This window comes from Lynx canadensis, chromosome C1 (assembly GCF_007474595.2).
Source record: "Lynx canadensis isolate LIC74 chromosome C1, mLynCan4.pri.v2, whole genome shotgun sequence".
NCBI lineage: Eukaryota > Metazoa > Chordata > Mammalia > Carnivora > Felidae > Lynx > Lynx canadensis.
The window spans coordinates 194,375,829-194,389,381 of NC_044310.1; the positions used below are offsets into that span (position 1 = coordinate 194,375,829).

At 39.3% G+C, this 13,553-nt stretch overlaps 1 protein-coding gene across 29 annotated transcripts in view; it reads left to right on the top strand.

The window, feature by feature from the left end:
- The window catches only part of MAP2 (microtubule associated protein 2), a 285,416-nt gene that overhangs the window by 238,773 nt on the left and 33,090 nt on the right, over positions 1–13,553 (top strand). For 11 of the 29 annotated variants that reach the window (XM_030325882.1, XM_030325881.1, XM_030325892.1 and 8 more), the window contains 4 exons: positions 4,781–5,026; positions 6,810–10,568; positions 10,768–10,974; positions 11,150–11,284. The exons of 5 other annotated variants lie outside the window; for them this stretch is intronic. In XM_030325882.1, coding sequence (XP_030181742.1) covers positions 4,781–5,026; positions 6,810–10,568; positions 10,768–10,974; positions 11,150–11,284 — 4,347 coding nt within the window. The remainder of the gene's footprint in view (positions 1–4,780; positions 5,027–6,809; positions 10,569–10,767; positions 10,975–11,149; positions 11,285–13,553) is intronic. 13 more of the 29 variants (XM_030325894.1, XM_030325896.1, XM_030325897.1 and 10 more) reach the window with 5 other exon arrangements.

Genomic DNA, 13,553 nt, shown 5'->3' on the forward strand with positions numbered 1-13,553 from the left:
GCCAGTGTTGTAGGCCAATTATCTCAGTCAATTATCTGCTCAGCTGAGAAATCGTGCCGAGTTGAACTAAGAATATCAAATGTAATTTTAGTCTTCTGCTACCCCCTGATATAATAAGCATCATGGCTGAGAAAGTTCTGAGCACCCAGCCCCAAAAAATATAACATGGAACAATCAGTAAATAATGTGCTCAAAAGATTAAAAGCATTCCCTCTATAAAATGTTATTTTAGTGGGGCGCCTGGGTGGCGCAGTCGGTTAAGCGTCCGACTTCAGCCAGGTCACGATCTCACGGTCTGTGAGTTTGAGCCCCGCGTCAGGCTCTGGGCTGACGGCTCGGAGCCTGGAGCCTGTTTCCGATTCTGTGTCTCCCTCTCTCTCTGCCCCTCCCCCGTTCATGCTCTGTCTCTCTCTGTCCCAAAAATAAATAAACGTTGAAAAAAAAAAAATAAAATAAAATGTTATTTTAGTATCCTTATGATTTCAGATTTATTTCCAGTTGGCAGGACTTTGTTGCTGAAAATTAGTTACTGCCCTAAAAATACAGTGCATTTTCAAATAAATGCTCTAATCCATCTGCTTAAGTTTTGATAGAAATAAAAATTATACAGATAGATACACAGACTTTCAGTAAATCTTAATCATTCTTATTATTGAAAGTTATGAAATTTAAAACTTATTTCTCTCTATAAGTAAACAAATAGTGATTAGCAAGTTCAGTAACCTGTCATGTAGGCCTGAGATGTAGTGTGCATACCACATCAGAAACTGAATATTGTTTGCTGTCATCATCCTTAAAGCTCACGAAATATACCAGAATCCAAGTGCGAGCAGACTAACCTACACTTGTGTTTTTAAGGACATATATTTAAATAAGGCTGATTTCTAAGCCAAGACACTGGAAAGGATAGAAGTGAGAGCAGTTCTTTTAGCATTTCAATGAGAAATATGCAATGAGGGTTTAAAATATAAAGACAGCCAAGAGCCAGAGGTGCAAATGAAATCACATAGAATAAAGTCTTGGTGAATCTGAATCCAGCTCTGTGGAACTTCTCAGCTAATTATATCACTTTTACGCTTTCAGAAGAAAAAGAAAAGGAAATGATTTATATTATTAGGGACTTTCTTAAAACCGTCTACCTTCACAGTCACGCAAATGAGAAGCAGTGTTAGAAGGGACACCACTAGGATTTGGCATCCAAAGAAAGATCTAAGGAGCTATGCCACTGTGCTCTCCTTAGCAAGACAGGAAAGAATAATACACTACAGATTTTTCTCAACTGGATTGGAATTAAAAATGGCTTTCTGGTGAAAGTCATTAACAAAAAATTAAATTAACCAAAGTGCTAACTATGTGAGCATCCTAGATAATTAAGGTTGTGCTTCAAACAGGACTGTTTTCCTCTATAATTGTATAGCATCAGGTCCTAACACTTTTCTTCTTTTTTAACTCATAAAAATATTGACAGAAGCATGAAAAGAACCTGCTTGAAAACATTTCTTCCAAATACTGCTTTTGTATTGTAATGCTTTGTTTCTATTCCAGTGTTTTTGTGGTTATTCTGACTTGTTTGAGGGGAATGTATAGACCATTTCTATTATGTATGCAGTAAAGGGTGTTAGCGCATTTGATTTATTAAATCAATGGCAAGGTTACCTAAGGCATAGTGTAAATTCAGTGGCTGCTGAAGCATGAAACATTCACTCTCTCCCATCCTCCATCAGCTTGGTCTTGCTAATTCCCCTCCATCCCGCTCTGCTGGTTCTGTAGCCCATTGTGTCCTTGTGCAGGTGTTTGTCTCGTTCGTCTGATCTTGTGTCTGTCTTGTCCAGTTCTCCCTGCAGTTTCTTCCTGTGTGTCTGTTTGTAGATGAAGGGGCTGAGGATCAAGTGGGTCCTCTACACAGGTTCCCCAGCCATGAACCTGCCACCAGCGGGGAGAGGCGTAGGCTCCTAGCCCCCTCCATCTCGGTATCTGTGCCTGATGATGACCCTTGCAATTCCGATGAGGAGTACTATGAGCATCCTTTGTTCAGCTCACAATGGACTACCTCTAGTGTGCTCCCCAGTGTCCCAGCGCAGAGTGCAGAGGCCCACTTAGGCCAGGAGAAAGGTGAACCAAGCATGGTCCCTTTTTGCTCCTCCTCCCCAGCCTGCAGCTTTGACCACATGCATCATACTAAGTGTACCGTTGTATGTGGGGTGGGAGGGGAAAGAGCCTGTTTTTTCCACATGAAAGTGAAGTCCCTATATAGTTTGTATGTCTAGCGAAATACCTCATGTACAAGAAGCCTTATTTGAGGCATGTGAGTGTTTTCTTTTTCTGTATCATTGCTTCTGAGAAGAAGGCAAAAAAGATGGGGGAGTGAAACGGAGGGAGCAAAAGGAGTTCAATTAAAGTTTGACTCCTTTCTGCTCCCTGTAAATAAATCAGTGGGGGAAGAATATATCCTCTTACTCAAACTGAAGAAGAGGATCCTGTATATAATTTTTCCTCTTTGGATACATAATATTACTAGGACCAGACTTAAATAGAATTAGCCTTCTTTTTAGTGCCATGTTAATACAATAGCTCTTTAGAAGGGAAAGATTGTGAATCTGTTTGGAACAGAATTAATGTTACAAATGAATGTATTTCTCCAAAACACTTAATCCTCTACAGAAAGTAGAGAGGCTCCCCCGGGTGACTGAATATTGGCTAACATCAGCAGACCTGGGCTAAAGTGAAGGAACTGATCCACAGCCTTTGTCATCATCCCACCCTCATAAAGCTAGAAGACCCTAGTGTATACCTGGCTGTGATGAGAGTAAAAAAGGTGGGCGGTGGGCTGCAATTTATCTCATTCTAATTAGGTAGTTTTGTAAAGGAAAACAAAATTAGAGCTAAAAACATTTTTTGCATAGGTGAAGAGGTTATTCTCAAATAGGGAGAAATGACTTGTTTGCATGAAGAGTTTATTTTCATATGAGACAGCATTTAATGTAAGGGCCGATAGTTCCAAGGCAACAGGGAATAAATGCATAGCTTACCAGCTACATTCATGATAATAAGCTTCTTCAAGGGTGCTTTGGAAAACAAAGAGCCCCAATGGCTCGGACACTCTGACAGAGAAATCTAACCCATACTAAGTTCTTCCAATAGCGTGAACTTACCAGAATTAAGAGAAATATGTGAAATTTTGAATAAAGGACAAGTGCAGTGGAAATAAACATGATTTATAGGAAATAAGGAAAGGGAAAGCTAAAAGGTTATGTAGATTTGGAAAACATGTCGATTAAATTGATTAGACTTTATACAACAAGGTGACTTTAAAAGTCTCATCATCTGTAATCAAAATCTCTAATTCTATGCATTGTAAAAATGGCCTTAATAATAATTTGGAGTCTGAAATTTTAAAATGTTACTTACATAATTAAATGATAAAAATGAAAGTGGCTGGGTGCTAAATGGGAGGAAATAGATGAAGTATTTCTCTCCCCTCCCCCACCCAAGAATTTTAATATTTCTCAAAAAAAAAGGAAAAGAAAAGAGAAGAAAATTCCTTTCCTTTCCATCTGTCGTCTTTCTCACCGGGCCATTTAAATAACGTATAATTGTTTCATGAGAATTTCATAAGAATCTTTCATATGGAGAACTATAAAACAGCTTATATATCTCCCTCTGATTTCTTAAGGAATAAAATGGGATTTATTTTATTGGTATTTGAAGTGCAAATGAGAAGCAAATAAACACGACAATTCATGGCCTTCATAAGTGTGCTGTCTACATTTTAATTGTTAACATTTTTCCATGTGGTATACATCTTTAGGGAGGATATTTTGGCAGCTTAGTTGCCATTCAGTTATCTTGGTGGTTTTGTTTTGAATTGCAGAAATAAGACTTTATAGGTAATATGCACATTTTCTTATTCAGGATCAAAGAGAAGTATACATGAACTACATTATTGGTATTTTAAGGGTTTCAGCAATAGGGTAACAGTTGTGTCCCAGAGGTAGACTTTTCTAAGTGGGAAGATTACATTTTACCTGGACCTTGTTTTTCACAATATTTTGCTTACCCATTCTCTGATACCACGTGATGCAAGGAAGGTAAAATAAACTGAATCAGGAAGTCATTTGCCTTAAAAATATTAAACAAATTAAAGTACAGTCTGAAGCTTTAAATAGTATATACTTCTGCTTTTAAATACTAAATAAAATAGTTTTGATGGATTCCATGATAAAGCTGTTAAGGTAGTTGGTGGCTATCATTTTGAGACCAGGTGTTTTTTTAATTCCCAAAGATTCTTTACTGAAGTTTGCATGGTTTAAGTAAAGTAATAAGAAATTCATATGTAGGGGCTTACTGCATTGGAGAAAACAGCAGGTGTCTAACAAATGTAAAGGTATTTTTCAGTACATCTATGCATCTATCTTTTCATGATCATCCATCGTCCAGCAGCATCATCTCTTATTTCCAGCGAGCTTTCTATACGTGTGCCACTTCCTGCCATTTCCACCAAGGGTAATAGAGCAATAAAACCCTTTCAGCTCTCAAGTTTTAAAAAAAACAGTCTTTTATCAAGAGTGTAAAAGGCATCATTATTAGCAGATTATATATAATAATTTCCCAAGCAATACATAATGCACGTTGCATTAGAATATTAATTTGCTCATCCAAATGGGAAAAGAGGTTCTGGTGAGGTCAACATAATGGAGCTGAAAGTGTTCCTTGAATGATATTTCTGCCATTTTGTGTATTGTTCTGTGGTCATGATGTCAACATCTTTTTCATCCCTAAGAAGAAGAAACGCTAGAGGGAACAATGGCTGAGGAAGAGAAACCTGCCACTCTTCCTGGGAAAGAGTGCGGGGCTGCCAAGGCCTCAGACCAACCCAAGGGCCTCAGTGAGGGCCAAGTGGAGTCTAGTGCGGAGGCCCAAATAGTTCCTGAAGAGAGTGCCCCAGCAGGGGCCCCACAGGAGAAAAGTGTAAAAGAGGTCTCGGAGGTGTCTCCAGAAGTAAAAATCCCTTCCTCTGCTGGGGAAGGTGTGTCTTTCCTAGGATTTGCATGTGTTTTGTTGCAAATGATCTCTCCGGCAGCTTACCAACCTGATGCCTTTCCAATGCTATTCCATTGCTTGGTCTTCTCATGGTCCCAAGACCACTGTTTTAGGTTTAACGGGCAGAGTGTGGCTTGCACAGGTGCTGTGTGGCAGCTAGGTTTTCCACCGCTGCAGCTGATTCTTGGTTTTACTTTGCCATGATACGATACGCTTTGCGGCCAGGCTGAAGATGCTGTGTGAGCTTTTTGTCCGCCCCCTCATCTCAAGTGTTTGCCAGTCACATTGCTAATACATGTATATTTTTATTTTTATTTTTGAGACAGCGATTCATATGCTTTTCTTTCAAATCGTAGAGTTGGATTTTGGCACATAGAGGCTTAAATGGTAGAATTGTTTTTGTTTGCAACCGCAGTGTGCTATATTTTTTATGCTTCGATGAATACTGGTTTGGTTTCCTTAAAAGCTCCTGCTGATGCTTCTCATATCATTTCCTCTCCGTGGCAGCCAACCTCTTTGACCATCACCATATCTCTTGAGTTTTCATTCATCTAACCTTTATTAGAAGTTCATAAAGTATTTCTTTTCTATTGTTACAACAGGACACACAAGTATATAAGGTAATGATGATCCATACACTTGCTCTTCGAGAGATGACTGAATTTTCTTATTTGCCCCAAATCTTTTCCAGATAATTACATTTAGCCCTAAAGATCACAGTGAAATACCTGTGACAAAAGTGAGACTCTAAAACCTTTCGGGTTAGTGAACAAACCGAAATTGAAAAAAGAGTTGTTTAATTTCTGGGAAGCATCTTTAAAGCCAATACTACTTAGTGTCTCATCATTAGTCATGTTCCAGAGAATGAGGTCATGACCAGGGAGAGAAAGATGTTATAATAACTGACTCTTTCTGAAATGTGTATTCACATGACATCCCAGTATTAACAATATAATTTAGATTTTCTTATATCTGTCATGTAGGTTAACTAAAATGATTAGGAATTAAGAATTTTGAATTTGTGGTACAAATTGATTTGTCGACTTTTAGGTCATATCATATAAAGTTAATAGCAAATATTTATTTACATTATAAATATTTATATAAAATATATTTATAGATAAATATCATAAATATTTATTTATATTCCTGAAATTTAATCTCAGATGATCTCTAAAAAATTATGTCAGTAACCTTTCAGTGTTCAAAAAATTGGCCCTGGCATGTGTAAATCAAGGTAATTGAAACTATTGATACTTATTATGAATTAATTGGCACTCTGCCCATGGCCTGCCAGTTCATTTTTAAACGAGAACAAAAATGAAAAGTTCAGTAGACATTCATCCTTTTTCATAGTTAGTCCTTAATGTATTTTTATACGGTAATGTTACTGACTTATTCAATATTCTTTAATTTATGATTTTTGTCTGTAGAAGGCACATGAAATTTTTTTCCACTACAATATACATGACATACTATTTAGGAAAGACCAAATAAAGGAGAAAGGAGTATTCAAACTACACACTTAACTACAATTCCTGTATGCATAGATTCTCAACAGGAGTCCATTTTAGCAGTACAAATATATCTCAGTCCTGACATTTTCATATTGATTTTTAAATGGGTAGCATGCTTGCATGTTCCATAGTTTCATTTTGTTTTGTTTTGTTTACCCTACCATTCATTTGTCATTTCAAAATATAATTTTAAGCTTACTGCCTGAAAGCACTTGCCTATTATTTGTTTAAAAATCAACCCAATTACTTCAGGTTTACTTCCAGCCTCGAAGATGGAGTTCCATGATCAGCAGGAATTGACTCCCTCCCCAGCTGAGCCATTGGACAAGAAGGAAAAGGAGTCAGAGGAACAAAGTAAGCCTGGTGAAGACCTTAAACATGCTGCCTTAGCTTCTCAGCCTGAGATGACTAAAACTTCCCCTGATAAAAAGGACACGCAAGGCACAGAAGAAGAAAAAGCACCCACCGCCCTGTTTGGGCATGCTCTTGGTGCCGGGCTGGAAGACATGAAACAGAAGACAGAACCCAGCCTGGTGGTGCCTGGTATTGACCTGTCTGCAGAGCCCCCAGCTCCAAAAGAGCAAAAGGACTGGTTCATCGAAATGCCAGTAGAAGCAAAAAAAGATGAGTGGGGTTTAGCTGCTCCCATATCACCTGGCCCCCTAACACCCATGAAGGGAAAGGATGTGTTTGAGGATATCCCCAAATGGGAAGGGAAACAATTTGATTCTCCCATGCCAAGTCCCTTTCAGGCTGGAAGCTTCACTCTTCCTTTAGATGTCATAAAGAATGAAATAGTTGCAGAAGCATCACCCTTTGCCCCTGCCCTATTGCAGCCAGATGACAAGAAATCTCTGGAAGAAACCGGTGGCCCAGTGACTGCCAAAGATAGTTCTAAAGCTGAAGAGCCTCATAAGGATAAACCTGACAAAATGGCAGAAGCACCAGCCTCAGAAGCAATCACCTTACCCAAAGATGCCCACATTCCAACTGTGGAAGAATATGTCCCAGAGAAAGTATTAGGAGAAGAAAAAGGGGCGATAAAGCAAGAGAGTGTGCAGAAAACAGAGATCTCAACCCTCAGTGGACAGGAAGCTACACTTACTGAAAAGGAGTCTCAGCTAAAGCTTGAAGAAAAAACGACCATCTCTGACAAAGAAGCCATGCCAAAAGAGAGTGAGCCCCCCAAACTGACAGATGAAGAAACAGGCATAATTCAGCCCTCTGTGGAGCACACCCTCTCGAAAGAAGAACAGAAAGGCCAAGACACTACCACAGATACACTAAAACAGGACTCATTCCCTGTAAGTTTGGAGCAAACAGTTACAGATTCAGCCATGACCTCCAAGACACTGGAGAAAGTCATGACCGAACCAGCTGCAGTAAGTGAACAGAGTGCAACCCAGGACCTTTTTCAAGAAAAAGTTGCTGATAAAGATCATAAGGTTGAAGGGGTTGGGGCTGAAACGTCAGCTGAGCTTGACATGCCATTTTATGAAGATAAGTCAGGAATGTCCAAGTATTTTGAAACATCTGCCTTGAAAGAAGAAGTGACAAAAAGCATCCAGCCAGGCAGTGATTACTATGAACTAAGTGACACAAGAGAAAGTGCCCAAGAGCCTTTTGATACCGTATCTCCTGCATATAAAAACGGTGACAAGGGACTTCAGGCAGGTAAAGAACCCCAGCCCAGTGCTCCAGCACAAGAAGCAGGGTATAGCACTCTTGCACAGAGTTATCCATCTGAGGTGCCTGAAGAACCCAGTTCTCCTCAAGAAAGAATGTTTACTATTGATCCAAAAGTGTATGGGGAGAAAAGGGATCTCCACAGTAAGAATAAGGACGACTTGACATTAAGCAGGAGTTTAGGACTTGGTGGAAGGTCTGCAATAGAACAAAGAAGCATGTCAATCAATTTGCCCATGTCTTGCCTGGATTCCATAGCCCTTGGATTTAACTTTGGTCGGGGACATGATCTTTCTCCTCTGGCTTCTGATATTCTAACGAACACTAGCGGAAGTATGGACGAAGGGGATGATTACCTTCCAGCCACAACCCCTGCACTTGAGAAAGCCCCATGTTTCCCAGTAGAAAGCAAAGAGGAAGAAGAACAGATAGAGGGAGAAAAAGCTACCGGAGAGGAAAATGCTCAAGTTGAGACATCGTGTGAGTCACCTTTCCTAGCCAAAGATTATTACAAAAACGGCACTGTCATGGCCCCCGACCTGCCTGAAATGCTAGACCTGGCAGGCACAAGGTCAAGATTAGCCTCTGTGAGTGCAGATGCTGAGGTTGCCAGGAGGAAATCAGTCCCATCAGAGACTGTGGTTGAGGAGAGTAGCGCCGGCTTGCCCCCTGTGACTGATGAAAACCATGTCGTTGTTAAAACAGACAGTCAGCTGGAAGACCTGGGTTACTGTGTGTTCAATAAATACACTGTCCCACTGCCATCACCTGTTCAAGACAGTGAGAATCTGTCAGGGGAGAGTGGTTCCTTTTACGAAGGCACTGATGATAAAATGCGAAGAGATCTAGCCACAGACCTTTCGCTGATTGAAGTAAAATTGGCAGCTGCCGGCAGAGTCAAAGATGAGTTTGGTGCTGAGAAAGAAGTATCCCCACATATCCCTGGTGACAAATCAGTACTGGGTAGGGAGTTTGACCAGGAGAGGAAAGCTAATGATAAGCTGGATACTGTACTAGAAAAGAGCGAAGAACATGCTGATGCAAAAGAACATGCCAAGGCAACGGAAGAGGCCAGTGATAAAGTCGAAACATTTGGATTAGGAGTAACCTACGAGCACCCTTCGACCAAAGAACTGCCCGTATCAAAAGACACATCACCTCCTGCGGCTGAGAAAGCTGAGACAGGTCTTAGTTCAGTCCCAGAGATAGCTGAGGTGGAACCATCCAAAAAAGCTGAACCAGAACTGGATGTCATTGCACAGAAAGCTGACCAGGGTCAATTAGATGTTAAAATCAGTGACTTTGGACAGATGGCTGCAGGACTGACCATAGATGCTGGAAAAGCAATAGAACTTCAACTCGAAGCTACACAGGATCTCACCCCCTCATCTGCAGTACCTCAGGAGGGAGATATGTTTCTGAGTGTTGATCCTGGCCACATGAAAGAAGGCACTAAAACCAGTGAGACAGAAATCAAGGAGAAGGTGGCCAAGCCTGACTTGGTGCACCAGGAGGCTGTGGACAAAGAAGAGTCCTACGAGTCCAGTGGTGAGCATGAGAGCCTCACCATGGAGTCTTTGAAAGCTGATGAGGGCAAGAAGGAAACATCCCCAGAATCCTCTCTAATTCAAGATGAGATTGCCATCAAATTGTCAGTGGAAATACCTTGTGCACCTGCTGTTTCAGAGGCTGATTTAGCCCCAGATGAGAGAGCTGATGTCCAGATGGAATTTATTCAGCAGCCAAAAGAAGAAAGCAAAGAGGCCCCAGATATATCTGTCACTCCCTCTGATGTCACTGAGCCATTACCTAAAGCCATCGGGGCTGAACCAGCAGAGGCTCAGAGTGAAGAAGAAGAGATAGAAGCCCGGGGAGAATATGATAAACTGCTCTTCCGCTCAGACACCCTTCAGATTACCGACCTGGGAATCGCAGGTGTCCGGGAGGAATTTGTGGAGACCTGCGCCGGTGAGCACAAAGGAGTCATCGAGTCCGTGGTAACCATCGAGGATGATTTTATCACTGTAGTGCAAACCACAACTGAAGAAGGGGAGTCAGGTTCCCACAGTGTGCGTTTTGCAGCCCTAGAGCAGCCTGAGGTGGAGAGGAGACCATCCCCCCACGCCGAAGAAGAGCTCGAAGTAGAAGAGGCAGCCGAAGCCCAGGCAGAACCCAAGGATGGCTCCCCGGAGGCTCCAGCTTCCCCTGAGAGAGAAGAGGTTGCCCTCTCAGAATATAAGACGGAAACCTATGACGATTACAAAGATGAAACCACCATTGATGATTCCATCATGGATGCTGACAGCCTCTGGGTGGACACTCAAGGTGTGCATTTTTTTTTTTTAATTTTCTACTTCCAAATAAAATCCCATAACCTAATGGATTTTTTCGATTTTAAACATTTTTTAAAATGTCCCTTTATCTCGATTTTGCATTTTGTTAAATATATGAAGGATTTTGTACATTTGTTACTAATGTTTTCATTGTTGTTGTTGTTGTTGTCATGGTTTGCTTTGATCCACAGATGATGATAGGAGCATCATGACAGAACAGTTAGAAACTATTCCTAAAGAGGAGAAAGCTGAAAAGGAAGCTCGGAGACCATCTCTTGAGAAACATAGAAAAGAAAAGCCTTTTAAAACCGGGAGAGGCAGAATTTCCACTCCTGAAAGAAAAATAGCTAAAAAGGAACCTAGCACAGTCTCCAGAGATGAAGTGAGAAGGAAAAAAGGTTCATTTAACAATCCCTTCTTTCAAAATGTTTTTGAATTTGTTATTACTCTTATGTAAAAGAAACTTCCTTACAGTGGTAACTAATTATTTATGAAATTTCGTTCGGTTTTGCTCCAAGTGTTTATTTTCTCCTGATGGTATGCTTTTTGTGTGTGTTTTTTTTTTATTCATAGCAGTTTATAAGAAGGCTGAACTTGCTAAAAAAACAGAAGTTCAGGCCCACTCTCCCTCCAGGAAATTCATTTTAAAACCTGCTATCAAATATACTAGACCAACTCATCTCTCCTGTGTTAAGCGGAAAACGACAGGTGACTGTTCAATTGTGCAATGTGGCTGGCAAACATAGATGTGTATTTTTTTTATCTCATTACCGTAGCAGCTTCTTCATTTTGTTTTTCTTCCAAGAATCTTAGCAGTCATGAACAGTTTTGCTATTAAGTGTCTTGTATCATTATTCTTTTTTTTTTCTCCTCCCTGCAGAAGAGGTCATGACCATCTGTTTCTTTGTTATGCTCAGACTTAGCAGTGATTTTATCTTGGCATTGTGCTCTAGTGTCACGTTCTGGGGATTCCTATTTTCATTCTGTGTGTTTGGTTAGAGGATGACGATGAATAGGACTGTGGTATGCATTCTCATTATTTTGCTTATTTCTCTCTCTCATGCTTAAACCCATACTATATTTGTTCTATTTTCTACAATGGTTACTGCCAAATCTGTTACTGATGTTGATGAATTTACCAAGAATGTACAGTGATTTCAAGATTGGAAATGAAAAGCAAATCTGGGGTAAAATTGTGATTTCAAAATTACTTTGCTTCAGATGAAAGAAAAAGAAAAGGAAAGGAAATGGTCTGGTCATCCCATCAGATTTTATTTTTCGTATCCAAAATTAGCAAGGCTTTCAGTTCACTGTACTCCATCTCTTCACTGACTTTTTGTCATTGGGATTTTCTTAAATGTGTTGGATGCAAACTGCTAATTTTCTGATATAATTTAGTATTCAGAATTCCCAGATAAAACTCCTTCCCCCTGAATCTCTTAGAACTTAGGTGCATTTATATTTCACTACCTCATTTTTCTGTCTTCTCCAAATACACTTGTTTTTAACTCCCCTTGGAAAAGTAGTGAAATGAAGGAGCAAAACGTATTACAAATCACAAATAAAAGCGCATACAAATATCTATAATGCGAACTCTATTCCTAAATTTCAGTACCAAGTATTTACTTTAAGTGTGTGATTACCCTCGGATAATCTTAATTTATAATACATTTTATTTTAGCATTTATTAAGTAGCACACTTGTAGTCTAGAAAATAAGATATCAGATTGCTAAATCAGAAAGGAATATTTACCTTTACAGTGTATATTGGAAGTGCCTTTATATAAACCTTTGGATGGCTTTAAAAGTTAAGAGCAGCATTAACCTTTGTAAGAAAAAGAAGATCAAGGTAATTGATGGTTTTATGATAGTCAGTAAAATTACAAGTTTTTTATATTTGTGTTCCTCATATGGTAATCATCTCATGAGCTTTCCTTCAAGAAGCAGTCTTTCAGGAAGTATTTGAAAGTGGAAGGCTCAGAATTATAAAGAAACCTTGATGATAGAAGTTCAGGATGAGGAGCTTTTCTAAATTAGACATTAACATGCTATTTCTAACTCTTATATCACATCTTAATTCATTTGCATTAAACTCGGAATTTTTCTTCTAATTAGACAAATGCTTGACAGACTCTCTTGGTTTGGGCATCAAAATCAGATATCATACGTAAAAGGATGAAAGAGTGTATCAGGATTATGAAATTTTAGAGGAAATGTCAAATGGTTTGGTGAAGTGTCTACATGTCATTGGTATTCGATTTACCACATTGAGAGTAAACACCTTTTTAACTCATTCATTAAGAGAAATTTAAGATGTTTGGACTAATTAGAATCTTAGTCTGTTCAGATATTAAGATACTAAAGCAGAAAGAATATACCAAACACTAGATGTCATTGGCTTGAAGCAAGCTCTATGTCGCAGAAATTTAAGAAATGCTACAGATACATTAGGGAAGCATCATTTGCACTGCTTCTTAAAAAAAAAAAAAATCATTCCAGAATCTGAATCTTACTAGCCAGTCCTAAATAGCATATAGCATCTTGTAGACAGTTGTTTTTTTGTGTGTGAGAGCTGCATGTGACATAAGAAACCTTTTTGAAACTCATTTGGAGTGCTTATAAGCTTTAGATTTTTCCGCCCTGACGTTTTCCCTTATGAAAGAAGATTAAGGAAGAAATAACTACACAAGCTTGTGCCTTTCATTTTCTAAGCACAATTTTTAAATCGAGATCGTTTTTCCAAAACACAAAGGGTTGTTTTCAATCATGACAGATATTTGAGTCAAGTCAGGTAAGTCATCAACAGAAAATGTGCTGGAGATAGTAGAGTTTAAAATTGGAACCAGAGGTATTAAACAGCAGCAAGAGAAACAACAGTAACAGATGTGGTAATAATTTCATACAGGAAGTGCATGTGTAGAACATGTTCTATATTACTGAATTTGAAATTCCTCTCATGTTTTCTTTCCTTGACAAG